General features: G+C 41.3%; 1 protein-coding gene across 7 annotated transcripts in view; it reads left to right on the top strand.

Moving 5' to 3' along the window:
• OXR1 (oxidation resistance 1) overlaps positions 1 to 24916 on the top strand; it is a 355322-nt gene that overhangs the window by 85457 nt on the left and 244949 nt on the right. For 5 of the 7 annotated variants that reach the window (XM_072852037.1, XM_072852038.1, XM_072852039.1 and 2 more), the window contains one exon: positions 14769 to 14848. In XM_072852037.1, the coding sequence (XP_072708138.1) occupies positions 14769 to 14848 (80 nt within the window). Of the gene's footprint in view, positions 1 to 6602; positions 6633 to 8544; positions 8745 to 14768; positions 14849 to 24916 lie in introns of those variants that run through there. The other 2 variants (XM_072852041.1, XM_072852040.1) reach the window with 2 other exon arrangements.

Here is a 24916-nt window from a genome sequence, read left to right as displayed (position 1 = left end):
GAAGCTGTAAGAGACGGGAAAATCATCTCAATCTCTTATTCTCTCTCTAACTTGGTTTATTCTTACCAGCTCTTAGCCTGAGGGCAGCAAAGGTATAACAGCATTGCAGTATTTCCTGTACTTCTACATGACAGTGAGCATGGTGATGGTGGTAAAACATGCTGCATTCAGACTACCTGTTCTAGCTTTAATGTCAAAGACCCTTTGACCCCACAGATGATTGATGGACTAGGTATTTTATTATTTTTATTTACTAGTCAAACCATAAATTGTATGAACTTAATGATTTTCACACTAAAATATATAGGAAACTGGCTGAAGCAATCACAAAACACATTAATAAATTCTTTCTGAGAAGTGTGATATATTGTTGAGTTTCCAGAATTTACAAAACACAAGACAGGGAATGGTTAGCTGTGTAGGAACGCTGGGGAAAAAAAACGAGAGAAGAACAGCAAACTGAATGTTAGCTACTGATGTAGACTGCTGAGGAAGAAAAAAGGAAATATCAAACTGGGATATAGAACCAGGGTTGCCATATGTAAGATAATAAATAATTCCTATTTTACTCAGTTCTGCATGGAATACTGTCTCCAGTTTTGGGCATCCACATTTTAAACCACGAAGACAGACAATCAGAAGTCTAGAAAACATGACCTCTAGGAAAAATTGAATTCTAAGGGGGTGTTTGACCTAAAAGAGAGACACACTGGGGAGACATGAGAACAGCACTCAAATATGTGAAATGCTTTGTGAGAAAGAGGGTAAAGAATTGTTCTCTGTGTCTGCTGGGAAAGTAACGATAAAGAGCTTGAGTTGTGGCAAAGAATATTATTTTCAGGAACAAATTTCTGATGGTTAGAATAGCAAGACCGTATTTCAGATTGTACAACCTCCATCCTTTGAGGTTTTTAAGAACAGGTTATAGTTAGGCCAATATATACTAGAAATGGCTTAAATACATCTCATTTTGCTTTGGGCAAAGAGTCTAAAGTAAGTAGTCTCCTGATCACTTTTAGCCTTTTAGCCCTCTTCTGTGTTCACTGAATTTCTGACCCCCCTGTGATCCACTGATTCTTTGTTCCACCTGTCTGCCAAACACAGCCTTAACATAGTTGAGCACAATATCCTTGGTTGTTTGTAGTTTTGGGGTAATCCTCTCTTCTTCCCTTTAGTTTTTGCTGACTTTGTAAAATAATTTAATGTGTCTTCTAAGAATTGTTTCTTCTATGAGAGTTAATTTTGTAACTTCCCAACTTACCATGTATTCAGTTCTGCTTGGAAAGGAAGACAGTAGGACTTGGTCTGTTGGTCTTTAGAAGTGGCAAGTCACAATGTGACTGCAGCTGGCGTTCTTCAGAATAGGACCGGGGTAGAGAAATTAATGAAGAATTACCTTTAGGGGCCACAGTCATGTATGAGCCTTTTCTGTTACGATAAATCCACCTTAGCTTCAGCTGTGCTTGGTGGGATGAAGGCTGCATAGTGCCAAGAAGTGGAATACTTCAGTTATTTACAAAACTGGAAGTGTAACCTTTGATCTAAAAAACCTGTTCACCAGTTCTTACAGATCTGGCCCAAAAGGTTTGAGAGTGGCACAGTCTATAGTCTGCAGCACTCTTAGATCCGAGTCCAGCTGAGAACTTCACTGTATAGTCAGCTTTCTTCTTGAAAAGCAGCAGAAGTGGAAAACAGCAAAACTGGATATATATAAATTGTGAAAGGAAAAGAAGGTATTGTAAATATTTTATATTGCCATTTCTGTACTACAGCTTTCAAAAGATAGGATAAAAATCATTAATGTAATTAAATGAATGGCAGTGGGACAACCATTGCGATTATGAATGAAAGGGATTTTTTGGTGTTGATGATATAGGAATAAATAGGTAGACATGCCAGTAGATTAGGGGAGGCTTTTAGTAAGTGAACTGTCTGAGAAGAAGCATTTGTAATACAGTCAGGAAAATCTGCATTATCCTGTCTTGGGATATATTCTTCAACCAGCTAATGACTAAGCATAAATACCCTTCACATCGTATAGAGTAAATGTCATTCTCTTTATTTTCCTCCTTTTGAATATCACAGACTAGGTTAAGTGAAAGTGCTTGAGTGCCTATTTAACAAGAAATTGATTTATTGAAGTTACTATTTTATATCCTTTTGTACAGTTAAGTGACATATTTTATTTAATTTTAGCTATAAGTAATTATCACTGGACCTGTAGTTAAAATGAAAATCATTATCATAGCATTAGTTTAAAAGTCAAAGTGTGAAAAATAGAATCCTCCATATATTTTTAAGATGAATCTACTACTGTTGTTGTCTATAGCATCTGTAATCAGGTACAAAAAAAATTGTAATGCCTTTTTTTATGACGATAGCTAATGAACTCGTGTGCTTGACATATTCTGCTTTGTCCATCCGGGTCGTACTCACTCTACTCCCTTTTGAATTACTCCAGATAACTGCAGCCAAAGCTCATCTCCATTTCTTCATCCTCCAAAGGTTTCTATCTTTGTTTTGGCTGACTAGAGACTCAGGTCTGTATAATTCTGTTCCCTGCCATTGATTGCATTTAGCTGACATTATTTTATTCTGAGGAGAGAGGGCTTTTATCTGTCAAAAAATACAATGCTTGTGAAATACTGAACTGAGCTTACAGTACCACTACATTTCATAATAGTGCAAAAGAGTACAGGAAAGATAGCAGTTAATCTGCTTTGGACTCAGGAATTGTTTTATCTCTACATCTCTGTTTCTGTGGAATTACTTATGATTCCTGCAGTCCTCCCTCTGCTGCTGTGAATTACATAACTATGTTATATTTTGTCTGCAGCATTAGCAAATGATAGATAGAAATCTGATACACAGTTTCTCAAATGGCTTGTAATCAGACAGAAGTGAGACTGTTGTATTGAGTTTACGTGGCAAGGTTTTGGTAGTGGAGGGGCTGCAGCGGTGGCTTCTGTGAGAAGGCATCAGGAGGTGTCCCCATGTCTGACAGAGCTAGTTCCAGACATTCCAAGACGGACCCACTGCTGGCCAAAGCTGAGCCCATCAGTGACACTGGTGGTACCTCTGTGATAACATATTTAAGAAAGGGTAAAAAAAGCTGTGTGGCAGCTGTGAGAGAGGAATGAGAAAAAAAAAAAGAGAGGAACAAGTCTGCAGACACCAAGATCAGTGAAGAAGGAGGGGGAGGAGGTGCTCCAGGTGCCAGAGCAGAGATTCCCCTGCAGCCCATGGAGAAGACCACAGGGAAGCAAGTTGTCCCCCTGCAGCCCATGGAGGACCACGGTGGAGCAGATATCCACCTGCAGGCTGTGGAGGAGCCCACGCCACAGCCGGTGAACGTGCTCTGAAGGAAGCTGCAGCCCATAGAGAGCCCACGCAGGAGCAGGCTCCTGACGGGTGCTGTGGCCCATGGAGGGGAGCCCACGCTGGAGCAGGTCTTCTGGCAGGACCTGTGACCCTGCGGGGGACCCATGCTGGAGCAGTCCATTCCTGAAGGACTGTACCTCATGTAAAGGACCCATGCTGGAGCAGTTCTTGAAGAGCTGCAGCCCGTGGGAAGGACCCACATTGGAGCAGTTCGTGAAGGACTGGATCCCGTGTGAGGGACCCCACGCTGGAGCAGGGGAACAGCATGAGGAGGAAGGAGACAAAGCATTATGGGGTGACCGCAACCCCCATTCCCCATCCCCCTGTGCTGCCTGAGAGGGGAGGTAGAAGTTAGGAGTGAAGTTGAGCCTGGGGAGAAGGGAGGGGTGGGAGAAAGTGGTTTTAGATGTGCTTGTATTTCCTACTATCCTACTCTGTCACAATTCATTGGCAATAAAATTAAATTAATTTCCCCAAGTCAAGTCTGTTTTGCCTGTGCTGGTGACTGGTGAGCGATCTCCCTGTCCTTGTCTTGACCCATGAGCTTTTCCATCTTATTTTCTCCCCTTGTCCTGTTGAGGGGGGGGAGTAAGAGAGCAGCTGGTGGGCACCTTGCAGCTAGCCAAGGCCAACACACTTTTGATTTTACATTTAGTATATATGTGGGGTATACAATCTGAGAGATTACTTCTTTTCTGTGCAGATTAAGACCTGTCTTTAGAATGCCCTTTAGAACTGATTTTACAGAGGGTACAGACATTTCTTAAAGGTTTTAAACTTTAATGATCATTTGAGAAGTTGTGACCTGGATGTTGTCTTTGACTTTAAAGTCTGCTTATGAAACTACTATTCCAGAGTTTGCAGATGTTCTCCTTGTGCCAATGCATCCTGCATTGTAAACTACATCACTGAAATTATCTGAGTTATTAAATTTTTTCTAAAGTAAATACAACTTTTAAAGATTTTTTTTTTTTTTTTTTTTTGAGGGGGGATATTAATCTGATTAATTTCAGCGGTCTGGTTTAATGTAGTCCTATATGACATTATATTTTTACAACTAAAGGGACAGCAAACTGAAGGATAGGAGTTAAAAACCAGGGGGAGCCTGAAGAGAATAAGACCTCACTTGCTACTGGAGGAAATTTGTCATCGAGCTATGTCTGAAAGCAGCAGCCCGCCTGCTGCAAGTGATGTTGGTTTCTTCAGCTTTGAGGAACATTAAGTTCATGATCCTTTTGTGTCTACTTGGGATATTCTTGATTTTCCCAGAGAGGAGAGGGGTGGATAAATAGTACGAACTTCACGTCTCATAGCAGCTGTAAATGAACCATTGCATCTACCATTTATGGCTCAGCAGATTTAGTTTTATCATTAATGTTAATTGACTTCAGGTGAGCTTTTGGAAAGGGTTTTTAGCCTATTTTTTTAGCCTACTATTATTTTTGGCTTTTTTTTTTCCCACAAACTTCAGCAGGCTTTATGACTCTTTGTAAATAAAGAAAAATAATGAAATCCTGATCAGTCCTGGTTACTCCCTGTGAGTCTTCTCTGTATGCATGCTGTTTTCTGTTCATAGGCACATTCACTACTTAATTAATAATAAATAATTGATAGTCCAGCAATTGTGACTAGAGAAGGAGAAGCAGTCTTTTTTTTTCCCGCCTTAGATTTCCAGGGAACTTAGATTTTAAGATGATCTAAAGGATGTAAAGGAATGTCCCTTTATCCTGAAATCATAGGAGAGGAAGCTGTGTGTGCTGCCGTGAAGGTGAAGGAGGGCAAAATACCCAGGGCAAATGGTTGTTTGTTTTTATCTGTCTTATTTAAAAATCAATACATTTCTTTAGCATGCTCACAAAGAGCATGCTAAAGAAATTTTTTCTCTCCTGCTACAGTAGTTAGGATTTGCCTTGAATTACCTACAGGCAAAGGTGGATGATCTAACAGGGAATGAGCAATAGAGCACACCTACATCTCTGCGTTGTATGTACTATGGGGATTTTGTGGCAAAAGCTGCACTTAGCTATGACACGAGAAAGGTACAGATATGGTATTGTACAATGTAGGAAAGGAAGAGAAACAAAAGAAACCAAATGGAAATGAAGGACATCGTGAGGCTTTGGTGATCGTATTATTTTAAAGAATGAAAGACGAGAGTTTAAAACAAAGGATGAAAGAGGAATTATCAGATGAGGTCACCCGATCTGTCACCGGGATGAGGAGGCAAACTGGTAATTCTTTTTTGTTGTTGTTGTCTTAAAACCAGAAACATTTAACTTCATTTTGGAAGAGGAAAACATCTGTCATGGAAACTGTATGATTCAAATGAAAAGCATACAGCAGTCATAATGTAATTAATTTGTAAAGAAAAAACTGGAAGTGTAAGAAGATTAAATTAACAGGATTACAAATGTAATCATAACAGACAATAGTATTAGATCTTTGGCAACTATGTGGTTGCTGTAAAAGACTGCTGACAGATGAAATAATCACCATAGTCAAATATATTAAGTTAATGTCTGTATTTCTAAAATAGTTTCCCTTCAGATACCAGAAAAAAAAATATTAAAGAAAAAATACAGAATTAATACTTCTGAATGGCCATAATGTTGGCTGCCCTCATGATTTACAGTAGGCAAAATGAATAATTTATTAAATTCTTGACACTGAACTGACCTTTGATCAACAACAGATGGCAGTTGGGTTTATTTCACTGCATAAGAATTGCTGTTAAAGATTTCATTTACATTTCAGATAAATCAGTCTTTACATTAGTAACTATGTTTTTCTCTATTTGAGTAGGACTTCATTTTATTGGCTCATTTATTTTTATTTATCATTTAGTTGCTTAAGAAGCCACTAACCAGTTAGCTCCAAAAGCTGCCTAACTAAACCCTTAATTGTTAATTTGAATTTTAAGGTATAGTTCCTTCAAGTGTTACGTTAATTAAACAAAACAGAAAAAAATCAAGCTAGATTATATAGACCATAAATGTGTTGCGTGTTTCATAAAGGTTTGAAGAAATTCTTTCTTTTCATTTTGAAATGGTTGGTTGTGCAATATACTAAAAAGGCTGAAACATTGATCTGAGGCAGAGTTTCACAGAACTTAAGGCCAGAAGTAATCAGTCTCACTGTATCCACAGGCCATTACATTTCTTCTGGTTAACCCTGTATGATCCTAGTGTCTTTGACTAGGCATAGCTTGGTTTTTTTGAAGCATAGCTTCTGGGAAGATGTTGTCATCCTACGTAAGTATCCTATTATACTGCAAAGGGCTACTTGCTGTAAAACCATTTCTCACATTGCTTTGTGCCTTAGTTTTTTTACACTGCTGTGTAAAGTACTTGAAAATTCGGGTGAGATTTTCTTGCTTTATATGTCTCTGAGCCAAGCATATCACTTGGCTCCTTTTACCCTGAGCAGTTCAGACTGTTAGATCAAAATAGTCTGCAGTTCCTCAAGTATGGAAGAGGGCAGACATCTACAGGAGACAGCCAACGTTTTCAAGACAGAGGGCAGGAGAAAAGCACTGACCTACCAAAAATGTTCTGCTGAGCATCTGTAGGTGATCTTATCCTTTTCTTCTGTGTTTTTTTTCATCTTTTGGTATCTCTAAGGGTATTGGTGAGTTTATCAGAATGGTTTTTTCTAAGCGCCAGCAAGTCAGTAACTTTTAATAAGGTATGGTATTTAGGTGTAATGCTGTATCGTTGAGACACACTGAATACCAAGATCACATGTTTTTAATCTCTGATGGCATTGGGTGGAATTCCTCAAAAGGCCTCCAATGTATGAAAGTACAGTTTAGCGACATAAATGTAATGTGGTTTAGTGGGTGATTTAGCTGAGTACAGGAAAGCGTTTGGGTAGTACTGCAATCTTTTGGAGTGGCCCATCAACGCAGAGGCCCTGCCTTTGGGCTGCGAGTATAAAGAACTTAGAGCAACGTATTTGTTGTATGGGCACTTCGCGACATACTTGTGAAGTCTGAATAATGTTTAAGAGCCTTAGATGCTTTTACATTATTAGTAACATTTGGTTTGATGGTTTCTTTTTTTAAAGTGATTATGATTAGTGAAGTACGGCAGTAACTGGTGTTGGTAAATGGAGAAATTTTGTTTCCACTGAGTGATTGCTTTGTGGGAAGGATGGAATTAGGAATATTTCTAGTGAACTTATGCTTTGCTTGTCTATTGATTTGTTTCTCAGCAGTCTTTTTCCAGAGATAGCCTGAATTAACTGCCTGCCAAGTCTTTCTTAGAATTTTCCTTTCCATTTTACTGCAACCATAATACTTATATCAAAAGCCATCACATATTGTCTTTAATGTGGCAGTATATCAAAGCTTTCCTGAAGTGCAAAAATTGTTTCATCCCCATTAACTCTCCCTGTCACTTCATCATACTGTAACTTAAGTAAGCATGACCTGTTCTGTGTAAATCCATGTTCATTGTTACTTGCCTAAGTACTGAACTAGAGTTCTCTCTTATTTCTATTTTTTATATTTTTCTTCTTCACTTGCTTGCTTCTGCAAAAAAATTGTGGAATAGTTGTGGTGCTGATAAACTTCTTATATATTCCAGGTGTCCCCAATGCTATGCGTACTGGAGTCACTCCCTTTCCTTTTCAAAAGAGGGTTATTTCTTTTGAACTGGTAAAATTCTATGTATAGTTCTTTTTATTTCAAAGGTAACAATTCTCAAAATCTTTGGATTTGGTTGCTGTTTTGTGACTCAGTATTTCCCATTGCCTATGGAAGATATTTTGTTCTGTTCTTACTTTTCAAGGCTTACTGTGCATAGTAGTGTTTCATTTCTCAGGTCTTGCCTCATCTGCTTATTGCTCCCTCCTAGCTTTCAGTATCTTGCAACTCAACTAAGTCAGGTTTATATTTTGATATATTTTGTTCCTGTTTGCTGCTTTTAGTCCTGTATATAAATATACTGAATCTACCTCTTCTGAGAGGAATTTAATAGAATTTGTTTTTCTAACCTTTCAGAACAGAAATTTTAAAGTGTTCTCTTCTTGCTATTTCCTTAAAACAAAAAAATCATCTGTAGTCATTCTGTCATCATACTTGTACCAGCATTATATTTTAATTACCCCAGCTTCAACCATAATTTCACATCCCCTTCCATTTTTTTCCTTTTTTATACATAGACTTATAGGATCACAGGATAACTCAAGTTGGAGGGGACCTCAGAAGGGCTCTAGTCCATCCTCCTGCTCAAAGCACGTTCAGCTGTGAGACCAGTCCAGGTTTCTCAGGGCTTTACTCAGACAGGTTTTGAGAAACTTGAAGGAGGGAGACTGCACAACTTCTCTGGGCAACATTGGTCAACTGCTCTACTGTGATCATGGTAAAAAGCACCTCTTTTATATCCAGTCAAAGCCTCTTATGTCAGTTCACACCTACTGTCTGTCATCCCCCCACCATGCATCACTGTGAAGAGGGTGGCTCCATCTTCTTGATAACCTCCCTGCTGGTACTGGAAGAAGCCATTAGGTCCCCTGAAGCCACCCCTTCTCCATGCTGGAGCAGCCCAGCTCCTCCAGCCTCTCCTTACAGGGCAAGAGCTCAAGCCTGACCAGCCTGGGGGCCTTACGCTGAACTCCCGTTTATCAGTGTCCTTCTTGCATGGAGGGCAAGCTGCAGATCGGGATGCAGTATTTCAGGAATGCTCTGATGATTTTTGAATAAAGGGGGATGATCCCGTCCCTCTATCTGCTGGCCATACTTCTGCTAATGAAGTCTGGGATGCTGTTTGCCATCTCTGCACCGGGGCACGCTGCTGGCTCGTGCTCCGCTTGCTGTCCCCAGGGCCCTTCCAGCCAGGCAGTGCCCAGCCTATGCACTGCAAGAGTTTCTTCCTTCCCAAGTACAGGACTTTGTATTTGTCCTTCCTGAATTTCATAAGGTCCCTGTCAGCTCATCCCTCCAGCCTGTCCAAGTCTCCCTGGATGACAGCCCTGCCCTTAAGTGTGTCAACTGGTCTCCCCTAATTGGGCCCATCTGCAAACTTGATGACAGTGCAGTCCATTGCCTCCTCCAGGTCATTGATAAAGATCTTCTTTTGTAATTCTGTATGAACATTTTGTGCCATATTTATCACTATAATACAATCATTTCTTAACAAAATATTTTTATTCTTGACAGTTGTGCTCAGATTTGCATGGGTTTGAGCAGTCAGTGTGCATCTCACTGTATTATGTTTAAATATACCTGGTGTAAATGAAAAGGTTTACTGAATTTTTGTGCCAGTTTTACTGTATAAAATGGCATCTTGAAGACATCATTTTAGAAATCACTATTGCTACTAAGAAGTTTCTCATTTTGGAAGTCATAGCCTTCAGAATTTATCTCCAAGGAGATAAATGTTATTTCTCATCTGCTCCAGTGCGAAGTGAGTCTGCTTACTTTAAACAGCCTTTCTTAGCAGTTTAATGTGGCTGTCCAGAAGAGAGCGAGGTCGGTTCTCCCAGGCTGTTCTGCCACTTTGCCCTGAGGACGGTACCTTCCACCAGAGAGGGGTGAGGTTCAGCCAAAAGGCAATAGCTGGCACACAGTTACCCTCGCTAAGCCAGTGAAATGCTATGGGAAACATTTCTGTGCAAAAACTTTCTGTGCAAGGGGAAAAATGTCCAAAGTCCGAATTAATGTTTCGTTTAATATATTTGGTGACCATATCAGTCTTTTTCTCCAAAAAGGATATAGTTGTGCCTCAAGGAAAAGGAAGGTGACTGCCAGCAAAGTTTCTGCTGAGATAGGCAGCAACGTATCCAACACCTTGCTCTTCTGACTTTTGCACCAGTCACCTTCAAGGGAGGATGCTTCAGCTACTCAGCAATTTTATACCTGTTGGTTTTCCTCAAATAGCTTGTCCTGTTTTCTGAGAAACTTCAGTACCTTATGTCATTGCTAACATTATTATTTATATCCAAGAAGAGACAGAAAGCATTAGAGCCCTTCAGTTAAAGTTCTTACAGATACGAAGGCAGTCTTACCTACTAATGTAAGATGCTTAAAATGTAATAAATGCTTGTGAATAGTGCTCTTTAGTGGAAACAGAGATTATCATCAAATGATTGAATAAACTGGGTTAAAATTTTCAGTGTTAAAGTACTACCGATGCTCCTGGGATCATAAGTGACTGTGTTATTTTCAAATATGGGACCTGGACTTCCAGGTCACAGCCTAAATACTTCTGAAAATTAAATTAAGGAGCTTGAACCTTGCTACTTCTAAGAGAAAAGGAACGCCTGACTCAGATCTTTATAGTGTGCTTACAGATTTAGGCTCTACATTGTATAATCAGCTGTCTAAATGGCTTGAGATACTTAATGTGTGCACTGGGGCAGAGACCGAGTTGCAGTCCTTAATCTCATCCATGTTCCGTCTCTGAGCTGCATATCTGACAGTGTAGGCATAGCTTAGGCTCCCAGTTAGCCTAGCAATCATAAATAGGGAACTGGAATGTGATTTCCCAAGACATGCAGGGAATGCGCATGCCCCAAATCCATTGATTTTCAATTGGAGTGGACACTTGGCTTCCTTAGAGGCTTTAGAGATTCCCAATCAAGACAACTAACTTGGAGCAAGCATTTGTTATGCTCTCAATGTAGGGTGACTGATGTTAGTGAGTGGCAGGGAGAATAATTGCATGGGAAGGAAAATGTACTTCAGGCTGATGATATTTGTGCTGCTTGCCCAGCTGCAAGGCTGTGATTCTGGAACATGAGGTCATGGAAAGGAAGAGGGAGGTTCCCTTCGACTCTTTGCAGCTGTGAAGGAGCCACACCAGAACAAAAAACCCTAAACAAAACAAAAAAGGAAATGCTTTAAGAGCAACTGGTAAATTGAGACAAAAATGTCACTGCCCAAACCCATAATGAAGTATGTCGCTGTGAAAATACCACTTCCTCGCCTGGAGGTAACAAGACATTTTACCTGGTGTCATTTTATCTGGTGTGACATGGAGATGTGAAGTCCCCTTGAGCATCTTACAAATTTAGGAGGGAGTTTGTAGACAAAAATCCTCTGTCAGTCAAGATCATGTAATCACAGCTTCTTCCTGATGGACAAAACATTTGTATTTAGATTGCACATTTACATTTAAAAAATCAACTGAACTAGGATAGAATTTTTTATTTTGTAAGCTATGTCTTTTTGCTTTAAATTGAACATTTGGGAGTAGGGCAGAAAGGTTTCAGTAGTATTAAAATTACGTGTTGTGAGGGCAGTGGGCGGGTGCGATGGCATTCACAAGGGAAGTGAGCCAAGGTCGCAAGCCGTTGCAGTGTCGTGGGAAGGGACCCGGTGGGGGAAGCCTCAAGCTGGAGGGGCTGGCACCTGCCTGCGCTTTCCGGTTGCTATTTAGCTGCTCCTTAGGCAGTGAAGGACTGGAGTGCTGTGAACAGGGGCTGCAAAAGGGACGCAGTCTGTGGGGCTGGGAGCATGCAGGGCACCCAGAGCACTGCCCGAACTGCTCTTTGTGGTTGCTCTTCCCAGTTTGTGCAGCAGTTTGAGTCTGCTTCCAGTTCTGCTGGGAGCTGCGTCTGGCACCTTCGCATCCAGGCTGCTGCTGGGAATGGCCGACTCCTGCTTTGGGAGGGCTACGGTTGTGGGGAGCAGCAGCGACACCCTTGCGCAGCCATTAGCACAGCAGGGACACAGAGCATCTCTGCTTATGCTTGCCTGGGGTGGCTTGGAGGCTGTACAGTGATGGTCTCAACACCCCACAGGGGTGTTCCTCGGCACCGACTTGGCACATTGGAGGCCTCGACCCGGATGGCACACCGAGGGAGGCTACTGCTGGCCTGGTGTGGGGCTGCAGATGGGGTTGGGGCGATGGGGGCCTCTCCTGAGGACAGGCACACTGAGCAAGGTGCTGACTTGCATGGGGAAGGAGCTGCAGAAGAGATGAGCAGACCATGCACCACCAGGAAAGTGAGGAGGAGATACCTGGGGTCTTTGCAGCAAGTTGCAAATATAAGAGCCTGAGCCACACAAAGTGAGGAAGGAGGGACAGATGCAGACCATGAGTGAACATGTAGTGGAGGCTGGCTCTCAAGACAGAGGAGGGGGAAAGCTAATGACTTTGGGCAACAGAAGGAAGATTCCTGCTCCACCTTACCAAACGCACATAGCATGGCAACAAGCGGTAGGAATGAGGAGTTCATGCATATGCTGTGACCACAGTGGGATTACAGGTAAATGGCGGGATATCTCTCATGACTGCAGTGCTGTAGCAGATGGACACACCAGTGGAGACTGGTGATAAGATCAGTTGGGCGAGCCAGGAGGAGGGGTTGCGGTCTGTGTAAAGGAGGGGTCTGAATGCACACTGGGGTCAAAAACGGAAAGGAAGGACACAGACTGTGGAAGCAGGGTCAGGCTACGTGGGAGGAATACGGGACATGTAGGAGCACATAGAGATACAGTTGGCAAAGCCAAAGCTCAGCTGGAATCAAAACTAGCCAAGGAGGTGAAGGGCAACAAGAAAGGTTTCTCTAAGTACCTTGGCAGCAAAAGGGAAAGCAAGGGGAGCATGGGCCCATTGCTCAGTGTGGCCGTGTGGAAAAAAGGCTGAAGTACTCAGTGGCTTTTTTGCCTTGGATTTTGCTGGAGAGACTTGTCCTCAGACCTCCCAGGTGCGTGAGCCTCCTAGCAGAGTGAAGCAGTACCTGCAGTAGAGGAAGACAGCATTAGGGATCACTTAGCCCACTTGGATGTACACAAGTCCATGGGACCAGATGGGATGTGCTCAAGGGTGTTGAAGAAGCTGACCGATGTTGTTGCAAGGCGGCGCTCTCATCTTTGAAAAGTCATGGCAACTAGGGGAGGTTCTTGATGACTGGAAGACAGCAAATGTCACACCCAGCTAGTAACTAGTGAGGTCCCTCTGGGTTCAATACTGGGACCAGCACTGTTTAGTGTCTTCATTAATGATGTCAGTGAGGGGATGCAGTGCAGTTTCAGCAAGTTTGTGGATGACATCAAATTGCAGGCAGCAGTCAATGTGCTGGAGGGCAGTGCTGCTCTTCAGGAGGACCTAGACAGGTTGGAGAAATGGGCTGACAGGAACCTCACAAGTTCAGCAAAAGCAAATGCAAGGTCTTGCCCACGGGATGGAATAACCCTGTGTAAAAGGGTGGGCTGGAGACCAACTACCTGGGAAGCAGTGCTGCAGAAAGGGATCTGAGAGGCCTCGTGAACAGCAATTTGAGCATGAGCCAGCAGTGTGCCCTTACAACAGAGAAGGTCACCTGCATCCCTTGGCTGCATGGGTGAGAGTGTAGCCAGCAGGTCAAGGAAAGGTCCTTCCCCTCTCTTTGGCATTTGTGAGACTGACTGTGGAGAACCATGTCCAGTTTTGGGCTCCCCAGAACAAGAAGGATGTTGAGGTATGGAGACCAAACGAGGTGGTCAGGGCGCTGTAGCACATGGCATATGACGTGAGGCCGAGAGAGCTGGATCAACTCAGCCTTAAGAAGAGATGGCCAAGAGGAGACCTTAGTGCTGTCAACAAGTACCTGAGTGGAGGATATAGAGGACTATAAAGAGCTAGACTTTTCTCGAAGGTATACAGTGATATGATAAGAGGCAGTGGACACAAGTTGTAACATGGAAAATTCTGATAAGGTATTAGGAGTAATGTTTTTACCATGATGGTGGTGAAGTACTGGAACTGGTTGCCCAGAGAGGTTGTGGAGGTGTTCAAGACTCAGCTGGACATATCCCTTCTTTGAGCTGGGGGTTGGACTAGGCAGTTCCTCCCAACCTAATTATTCTGTTATCCTATAATATTTTCATATTTGTATTTTTTATATAAAGGTTGGAATTTCTTGTTGTTCAAATAATATTTCCTGAGGGCCACAGCAGACCCACTCCAGGAAATTTCTTATTTACATTAATGGTTTCTTTCTGGAAAAATGACTAATTTACTAAGGTAGTCATTCAGCAAATTGAGCATCAAAATGCAGTTAAGATGTAAATTTATATAGCTGGCAATTCAGGAAGATCTTGTTTAGTTGCTTTGAAGCACCTGAATTTCACTGGGGCACATGAATTCTCCTTGCAGAGGCCGGGGCTTTCAGGTGTCACACTACCAGATAGCATTTTACCTAACTCTTTTGTTGAGTAACTGCTCTAACAACCTCAGGTTTAAACCCTACAAGCAGGGTTTGGTCTTAGGTTTTTTAACTTTATCTTTTTTTTTGTTAACCTTTACATTGTTTTGCTAACCTTTGTATTTCTATGAAATTGCCAGGTATTCTCTGAAGTTGCACTGGAAGATGTTTACTAACGTACTTATTGTTCAGGATATTAAAATCAAGGTCCTGAGCTGCTTGGTCTAAAAATCTCTCTCTCTCTTCTCATCCAGGTCAACAGAAACAGCCTTGTGCAGAGCAGTGCATTCGTAAAGGTGAAACAAGCCCACACCATCATGTTTGGCACTAAGAGGTCAGTTTCCACCTTTGTTGTTGCGCTTTTCATCTCCAAAAAATAGTATAGCTGTTGTGACTCCAATCTGAAAATTTTACATTTTCTGAATGTATTGTGATACAAAATACATGAGCTGGATATATTGCTCTTTCTGTTATATTGGTTGGTTTTTGTTTGCTGTACAGCTCTGATATACTTTAATTGACAGGTGTGTGGCATACAGGCCATGTAGCGCACAGGCAAATAGTATCCCCAAAGTGTTATGGGTCACAGCAAGACTGCCAAAGAAGACACTGTACTAGTGCTGGAGGGCATTCCTCCTGCCTTCTGGGTACAGAAAATAACACCAGGACAACAAGCACCAGTGTAAGATAAGTTGTTTTCTGCCATTTTAGGGAGTCCATACTGAATATAAGGTAACCTCTATCTCTTATTCTGCGTGATTCAATGTCATACCCCAAATGTCTCAAAAATCAACATTTTTGAATCCATGATCTCTACTTCCTGCACTCTTGAGGTGCTCCTCTTAAGCATCAGGTGGTGCAGTTCTGCTCCTGTATCCGTCGGCAGACAGCATGGCCTTGCTTCCCCCACAGTTCCTGCAGCTGCAGAAGCCATTGCAGCACCTGAGGCACCTTGCCAGGTACCAGCTTCTGCACCTATGGGTCTTCCACAGGAGAGTGTGATTTCTCCATGGAACTAAGATGCTATAGACCATTCCTCTGCTGTATGAACTCCCTGATTTTTTTGCTTGTTGTTAGGCTTTTAGATTTTTAGTATAAGCTAGTCAAGGACTTCAACACTTGTGCCCCAGTCGCATGGCAGCCTAGTGAAACGTTTGCCCCGTGCAGTGGCAGAGCACCTTTGATCTGGTACCTGGAGAAGTAGCTCACCTCTTCTGAATTATTGTGAAGAGGGGAGGCTAGCTTGCTCTTGTGAAGTAGCACATACGAAGCAGCATCTTGCATGCCTGCAGGAATCAGGGGTGGCAAATAATTCAAAAAAGCAGCTTGGTTTTCTGAGGCATTGGCTCCTGCACCAGTTGTGCAAGGCTTCAGTGTGAGCTCGTCTGAGTCAGGGTGCTACCAGGGGCTGCCCGGTCCCTTGTGCTCCTGCAACTGTGGGCACTGCTGCCTCACACAGCAACAAGTTCAACAGCATATTTTGTGTCTGCCTGAAGTGGTATTGGCATCCGACTCCAGACGCTGTTACCTTGTGTATGAGATGCGAATGTAGTACATTTTTAGAGTAACTTTTCAGGAAAAGGAAACTTTGGTCTTATTTTTAGGTAAGTACAGAATCCGTTGTTTTGTCAGTATGATGAGGTTGAGGTAACTGTTGCTGAGGGTACAGTAATGGAATTGCAGACTTCCCATTTGAGGATTTCTCCTTTTAATTGATTGCCTCTGCAGAATATTAACACTCAAGTTAACCAAAGACATTCTGCTAAGTGAAATAAATTATTATATTACATTATATTCACATGGGTTAGTTATTTTTGCCACTGTTTAATATTACCCCATATGAACTCCTTCTGGGCTGATCTAAACATTTTTTTACTCTCAGGATAGTGTCTTTATCTTTTCTTAGCATTGTAAAGCAATGGCAAAATGAAGAATTGTGTTTGATTGGTAGCCTTGAAATTTCATTCTTCATCTTTTTTTCTCCCAGATTGAATATCTTGATTACTATGCAAATGAAAATTCCTCATAAGGAATATTACAGACAATATGAAATTCGCTTTCATGTCTGCAAACAAGAGTTTTTATGAAAAAAGGTACATCTGGGGAACAGAAGTTTTTTGCCTTTCCACTGTACTGTGTTCTGCTATTTCTCACTTTACACAGACTGTTTGAACCACTTACAATAAATAAAGGATTTCCTGCTTCCAGGAGGGAAAGAGGCAGCGTGGGCTTCCATCATGGTAGCCTCCTATGTGTAAACTGGGAAATTACATCAAGTATTCTTGAGATTGGTACCATATTTTAGTTAGGCAGTGATTGCATAGTTGTCAGGTATTTTGTTCTTTCAATTGCAGTACACTTTGAATTTAATTTTCATAGAGGATTGTTAATTGTGAACAAGAAAATCTTGAGTTTTTATTGATCATTTTTAAAGGTTATAAACTCCTACAATTAGACTGCCTAAAACTATTGAGTTTTTGAAAATCTTGGTTTGATACATTAATTCTCTTCCTGAAAAGAAATACTGTCTTTACTTGGAAATATAATGAGGAACAAAGCTATTTTCTATAGGACAGGATGACTTAAGGTTTATTTTCTTGTAAAATTAGTTTTTAATTAGTTCTAATAATATATTGCTAATTATAATCTCCACAAAACATTTAACAAAATTACAAAACTCTGACTCAAAAACTGAATTGTCTTCTGTCACCAGATCTTTGGAAGTTATCAGGCATATAGTATCTCAGTTCCTTTCTTTATTTATACTTTTATCGTAATTTTGCATACAAAGTTTATTTTTAGTGGATGATCCCTGTTGGATGTACTGAATAATGAAGTTGATAAAAGTGACTGTCCTATCAGAACATCTTTGACAAAATTTGTATGTGAGGAAGATATTTCTCAGCTGCTTTATAAGAAGCTGTGTTGTTAATGTGAACTGACATCGCTAACAAAGAGGTGAATTCCTCTTGATTTCAATTTAATTTGAGAGCTGATCCCGTGCGTTTAAATACTGAACTATTGTGGTGTCTCTGTGTTGTCTTGTATTCTGCTCTCATCTTTTTCTCTATCGTGTTAATTTTTCTCCAATTAATTAAACCTACAACAGACACCAGCATTGAAATAGCGGAGGTCAGTATGTATACCAATGACTTTCTGATGTGTTGTATTATTCATGTTGTGTACTTATTTCAGTCTTGCAAGAGCAATTGCCAATACCATTGTCCTCCTGCGGAAAGGAAAAGTATGTCAAAGGCTTTAGAGAAGGGATTTTTATTTTGTGGGAACCAACTTTATGTGTGGAAGTTGCTCTGCAAAGATAGGCCCCAAATTAGCATATCCTCAGGATTTCCAGTAAACTCTGTCTGGCTATCTACCTACCACTGGCATCATGATGTTCAGGGGTACTCTAACCTAACCTGTGGTTATACACATTCTTCAGTTTGGAAACATTATGTTGTGTAACTCATTTAAACTATGTCCACACAGCTGGAGAGTATTTCTCCTGGATGGCATGCTCAGTTCTCTCCTTCTCTAGCCTAGATCAGAGCACTTTAAAAGATGGCCTAAGTGACAGATCTAACCCCCAGCCATTTGGTCCCTAAATGAGTTCAGCGGACTGAAGGAAGCAATTGTGAGAAGCAGGAGGTGAGAAGTATGAGGACATTTGCTTAAGCGATACAACTCCGTTTCTGGAGCTACATCCTTTTGTCCCTTTTTTGAGGAGCCTTGCACATGGCATATGTTTGAATTGGGCTTGTGGAGGATATCACCGTGGTCCTGTGAAGTGCACAGACTACCACAAGTATCTCTGGGTAATCAGAAGTTAGTTGCCACATCCAAGTCTGTCTGAGTTGTCTCCTGCCATAAGTGTGTGGTGTCTCCTTCCCCCTCCACTGGTTGAACCTCAAGAAGGTCTGTCGAGCTAAGAGAGCAGCTAGAGCTTGTGTGATCTGTTGCCAGCGCTTAGGCTGTTGAGGGCTAGTGTTACCAGGTTTAATTCAAACTGTTTTGGAGGAAAGAAAGAAAAGGCGACCAAAAAGAGGAAAGGACTCTGATCTCCAGGCACCCTGATCGCCCTGATGTGAACTCAGGGTTTATTTTTATTGTGGTCTTCTTTGTGAAGAGCATTTTATTTATAGGGTGAGACTCCAGCCTGAGGCGCTGGTGGCTAATGCAGCTGGCAGCTTCTGTTACGTGCCGATGGCTGGTTTGGTGCTTCGTGATGGATGGCCAGGTTGTGTGAATGGCAGCGCTGACAGCCTTGGCCAGTGGTCCAAGAGTTTCATAACACAGCAGTTGTTTCTGGAGGCAAATTGTTTTCTTTCCAAATCATATTCCAATCAGCCATCCTGGAAAGTTATAGTAAGTTTTCTTAGGCCAGGTCTGTCAGCAGCAATTTGAGTCCTGTGATAAGTAGAAAAACAAACCTTTCTTACGTTGTCTACTTGTACTGGCATGTTTATAATCTTAGATGATAGCTGAGCCGGGCAAGTAACGTGACTGATATAGAAGGAGGATGAAGAGATTTGGAAAGACACATCAGCTTTTTACTCACTGACAATTACTGGCTTCCTCTTATATTTGGTTTTGATTAGAAAGTTAAGGAAACAGTGTTCACTTATAAGCTCCTGATATGAACAGACTGTAGTGTTTTCGAGATAATAGAAGCCTAGTTTCTTCTTTCCCTTTAGCTGCAGAAAGGCTATATTTACACATGCTTTCTAAATGTCATGTTTTTTATTGGCATTAGTCCTGGACCGTTCCTGTGTTTGTTCTGATACCTCTGCCAGGTTCTAAAGCATGGCCAGTGGATGGCTGTGAAACTCTGTCCATTACTGAACACTAAGAGTGTGTCGAAGTTCTTTTCTTTGGGATTTGTAAATGTACAAAAATAATTACCTGGTTTGACCTAAATTCACATGGTGCTTACTATCCCCTTTTGCTTTTTAACTGGAAGTGACACTACTTGAATGAAGCTATAACATGCTTTGTCTCTTCTGCTCTGTTACGGAATTAACCTTCTTACTGCTGAACTTTGTTATGGTAGTGAACTGCAAAATAATATCTCTTGACATGGACTCTACTGTTTCCTAAATATGAACTTCCAATGTCTTGCACTGTTTTGTTGCTTTGGGGTCTGGAGGCTGAATAATGCAAAATGATAAGGCAGCTGTGGGACTTGGTTTCTAATTCACCCAGAACAGGCACAGTCTAGTATACAGATGTATATAGGGCAGCAGAATGTGTAAAATCCTATACTGTCTCTTGGTTTTCAAGTTTTTTTTTCCCTTGTACACACCTGGCCATTTTTCCAGCCTGTACTGCACTTAATGAGAGCTCAGATTTATTAATAGATCACATAACTCTTCAGATGGCGTAACTCAAGCCTTCAGTGCATACATGGTCTCTCTGTTGCAGAATTCATCCTTCCAACATGGAGTGTGGCTCTCTTCTGATAACCCACAGCTTGTCTCAGCAGCATTTCTTCTAGGTGTAGGTAAGCAAGAGAGGAAGTGAACCTGAGCATGTTGATCCAGTTATGAATGATTGCTTGCTCACATCAGACAGCAGCAGGGAAGATTTTTCTTCTTCACCTTAAACGTTCACACTGCCCTGGTACCAGCTGATCCAGGATGTAAGGGGCCAAGTTCTCTGTATTTCTTGACAGCTTTATGTGTTTGTAGCTCTAGAACTTAACCGTACAGCAGAACTTCAGCTTCCCTGTAGACTGGCAATTTATCTTTGTTAGGTGTTTCCTCTGTCAAGTCTTCCACCTGCTTAGTTTTCCTCTTTTCATTGGATTTCGTATTTGCCACACACTGCTTTCTCTGATCCCTTTGTGCCCAGTTTCCTGGTTTCTGTCTCTACCTTGTCTATCTGCTGTGCATCTTCTGCCTCTTGCACTCAGTTCACCCACTTGGACTCAATTCACCGAAATTCTTAATGATCTCCTTGTGACCAAGTCCATCCAGGACTCTGCACTTGGGCCTCTGCAACGTGGTAGCTGCCTTAAACATACACTTCTTGAAACCTTACTCTCTGTTAGCTTCCTTGAGTCTCACTTCTCTGAATATTACTCCTCCTACTGGAGGGAAGAGGGTTTTGATCTTTTTTACTTCCTCTGGTAATAATGAAACTAAACCTCAAAGTAGCAATGTTTAACTAATGAAGTAGTAAGGTAACAAAAATATGATTTGCCATGGATCTGCAAAAAAAGTCCTGAAGACTTTACAGATTATGTGGTGGGTTCATCTCAGCCAACAACCAAACACCCACACAGCCACTCGCTCACTCCACTGTCCCATGGGATGGGGAGAAAATAGAAGGAAAATAATGAGATTCGTGGACAAGATAAAGATAGAGTAATAGGTGAAGCAAAAGTGCACAAAACAAAGGAAAAAAAAAGGAATTCATTCACTGCTTCCCATTGTCAGGCAGATGTTTGACCACTTTCTGGAAAGCAGGGCCTCAGCACATTGAGTGGTTACTTTAGAAGGCAAATGCCGTAACCACAAATGTCCCCCCTTCCTTCTCCTTTTCCTTCATCTTATATTGCTGAGCACAACATCGTACAGGTGTGGAATATCCCTTTGATCACTCCTGTCCTGGTTATGTGTCCTCTCAGCTTCTTGCCCACCTCCCCATCCTACTTGGGGGGGACAGGACAGGGGGCCTGAGTGGGAAACCTAGAAGGACTTGACACTGTGTAAGCAATAGCCAAAACATTGATGTATTATCAACACTGTTTTAATCACAAATCCAAAAGACAGCACCATACAGGCTGCTCTGAAGAAAATTAACTCCGTCCCAGCCAGACACAGTACAATGTAAAAGCCCACTCAGTGTTCATATACTGGAGCTTAAGCTCCAATAAAATGGTTTCATATATAACAAAATATAGAAAAGACATATTTTTAGATTACCAGTCCATCTAATAAAAATTTGGCTTCCTGTACATACAAATAAAATCACAAAAATTTTAAGCTATGGTGAACAGCTTTTAAAAATTTGCTTCAAGCAACTGCATCCTTAATTATAAAATGTGAATTAGTAACTGGATATAAGCTATGTTTTTACAAATGAAAATATAAAATAAATTTAAATCTGTTTAAATTTATCTTAAGTGATTAATGTTTTCTCAATTATACAGAAGTATTTTACAATAAGAGGCTCTACCCTTGTGTAGAGCCTTTCAAAGGCATTTGCATGAGCTAACCAGCCAACCTGGTATGTATCTTTTTGTTAGAGAAAGTCATCTCCATTTCTACACCAACTTAATGCTGTAGCTCTAATACTCAGAATCATTTCGTTCTCTTATTGTGTTTCTTTGCTGTATCTTGGAGTTTTTGTAAGAGTGTCTGATTATTCCCTGAAGATTAATTATAGGATTACACTTGCACTTCAGTTACAACCTTTAATACCATAAGTTCCTTCTTCAAAAGTGGCTGGCACTTGAAATTAAAAAGGGAACCTAACATTCCAGTGGCTGGATTTTTTTTTTGTTTTTCTTTGCATTGGAATGCTAGCATGTCTATTTACTTCTCCAGTTGATCTCAAGCAATTAATGTGTGAGCAAAACTGCAGACACCTTTCTTGTTGTGTTTCCAGTTCTGTCCTGGTTTCAGCTGGGACAGAGTTAACTTTCCTCCTAGTACCTGGTATAGTGCTGTGTTTTGGGTTTAGTATGAGAACAATGTTGATAACACACTGCTGTTTTAGTTGTTGCTAAGTAATGTTTACACTGGTCAAGGCCTTTTCAGCTTCCCCTGCTCTGCCAGGTGCACAAGAAGCTGGGAGGGGGCACAGCCAGGACAGCTGAGCCCAACTGGCCAAAGGGCTATTCCATACCATACAACGTCATGCTCAGTATATGAACTGGGGGGGCTGGCCGGGGGACAGCGATCGCTGCTCGGGGACGGGCTGGGCGTCGGTCGGTGGGTGGTGAGCAGTTGCATCCCTTGTTTTTTCTTTTCCCTGGGTTTTGTTCCTCTCTCTCTCCCTCTCTTGTTATTTTTCTTTTAATAATAACAACAACAACAACAATAATAATTTTATTCTCTTTCAATTACTAAACTGTTCTTATCTCAGCCCACAAGTTTTCTTTCTTGTGCTCTTCAGATTTCTCTCCCATCCCCCTCGGAGGGGGGAGGGTGAGCGAGCGGCTGGGTGGTGGTTAGTTGCTGTCTGGGGGTAAACCACACCAAGTTCTCTTATGCTTTAGAAGCTTCAGGAGGCCCAAGACCCTTAAGATACGTCATGTACGTGGCTGGGCTCTTCAGAGTACAGGGATGTGTTCCCCATTACCCCTTGTTCAAGCTCCTGCTGAAGGGCAAAACCCGGGCAAGTCAGTGAAATTATTTTGCTCTTGCTCTACAAGTCAGGTTTTCACCTGAATTTTCTAACAATACTCTTTACCAAGAGTATGCAGGATGAGGAAAATGTTGTTTGGTTTTGCTTTTCAAGAAATGCATTTGGAAGAAAAATATGCCAAGGTATAAACTGAAGGTCAGTCTTGCTGAATGATGAAGTCAGTTGATGGTACTCATGCCCCAGTTCAGTCATTTCTTCTTGCACAGGAAAGCACAAAGATATTTCCCAGACAAGGATGAACTTTTCCTCATGCTCAGATTTTGTGCTGAGCTTGGGCCTCAGTGCCCTGCAGATATCTCCCGTTGTTGGTATGTTTCCAGTCTTAGCAGAACTGCCCCTGTTAGATTCTGGCTGTAAAAATAACTTCGTAAGATTTCTCTCATTTTTAGGAAATGAAGTCTGTAGATTAGAGAATTATCAGTGCTGCCACACATGAAACCTAGTCTCAATTTAAAACCACTCTAGTTTAATTTCACCTTAAATGTGAAAGGCACACGTGTGACATCGGCACCTAACAGAGCTAAGTGGCATTATCTAGACTCTGCTGCATCTTTCACATGTAAGAATAGCTACACTGGTGGTCAGAAATACGTTTTCTCTCGGGGGTTGCTTGCCAGATACATCTCTGAAACCTTCTGAAGCAGAACTGGTATCACCTAAGGAGAGCTGTTGTCGTGTCCTACAGACTTTTTCAAATGCTTCTGGCAATTACATGATTTCTCAGCTGTCTCCCTTTCTTCGGATGCTTTTTTAAATCCCTGCCCACAATCATAACACTATATCAGAGCAAAAGGCTTTTCTCCCTGTATCTTTATTTCCTAACAAAAATCCCAATATCTTGATAAAACCCAAACCTCGTTTCACAATGTGATGTGTCTGCATCCTGCTTGTATGTATAAAGCCCCAGGGTTAAATTTTCAATGTGGTGGATAGTAGATATCTGCACAAATCCCGTTGTCTGCTAATGGGATTCGTTCATGCTGCTCCCTGACACCTTTTTAAACACTCATGCTGGTGATGTATTTTATTATGGTGCTATAGAAGACACTTAGTAAAATGTGTTCTGATTCTGCATTCAGCAACATGAACCAGTCCGAGGGAACGGGACCAACTAAATGGCTGTGTCTGTGCTGTATTGCTGCAGATAGTGGTCATAGGTTGTTGGCTCTGTATTTATGTGGCCATAAATTGCCTGTTTTGCTGACACTTTAAAGTAAATGAAGGAAAGCATCAGCACTGCTGGCTTTCTGGCAGGAAGCCTAAGAGCAACTTGGTATGCCTTGTGCCACAAAGTGCCAGCTAATGCCACTTCGATGGAAAGTTTTAATTAAGTGCATGTCTGTGTGCAGAGAGGATATCAAAGGCACTTGGGAAAAAGAAAGTGTATCTGCTCCAGACCCATTGAGGAGTAATTTGGTGAGAGCACTAAATGACTTTCAATTAAATGGAAAATATTTTCTTAAATATTGCCAGAAAGTACAAGAAAATCAGTCTGAAGGGAAGACTATAAAATTAGTCCGTAGATCTAATCCATTTGCTCCATACTTGTTGGAAGATGTCATGATAGTACAAGTCAGAGATGTAGGGATTGTGAAACTAATCTGATACACTGGATTTCATTAAGCTCCCTAATTGTAATTATCAGAAGAACACTGGAAGCTGGCTTGCCTACAGCCAGTATTTTTGATTTGTCATTTCTGTAACAGTTTCTAAGCTTATAAACATCCAAAAATTCATTGTTAATACAAGTATAATTTTTATAGCAAATCTTTTATAACTATTCTAGCTGTTGAAATTGAACTTATTACCTGGGAATTTTAGCTCTCTTTCCTGGTTCTCATAGTTACAGGAAGAAAATTCACTGAGTTCTCTTCAGACTGTCTAGAGGGATGGCTCTTTATGAAAAGAACAGTTCTGAGGAGCAGGGATAATTCATTTACCACTAGATATGGTGCATGATTTATTTTGGATAATGTTTGGTGTATGATTCATTGTTCTGTCTGCATTATAGCAAAACCAAAAGGGCCAA

This window comes from Ciconia boyciana, chromosome 2, assembly GCF_034638445.1.
Source record: "Ciconia boyciana chromosome 2, ASM3463844v1, whole genome shotgun sequence".
NCBI classification, from domain to species: Eukaryota; Metazoa; Chordata; class Aves; order Ciconiiformes; family Ciconiidae; genus Ciconia; species Ciconia boyciana.
This window is presented reverse-complemented; position numbering and strand designations above follow the sequence as displayed.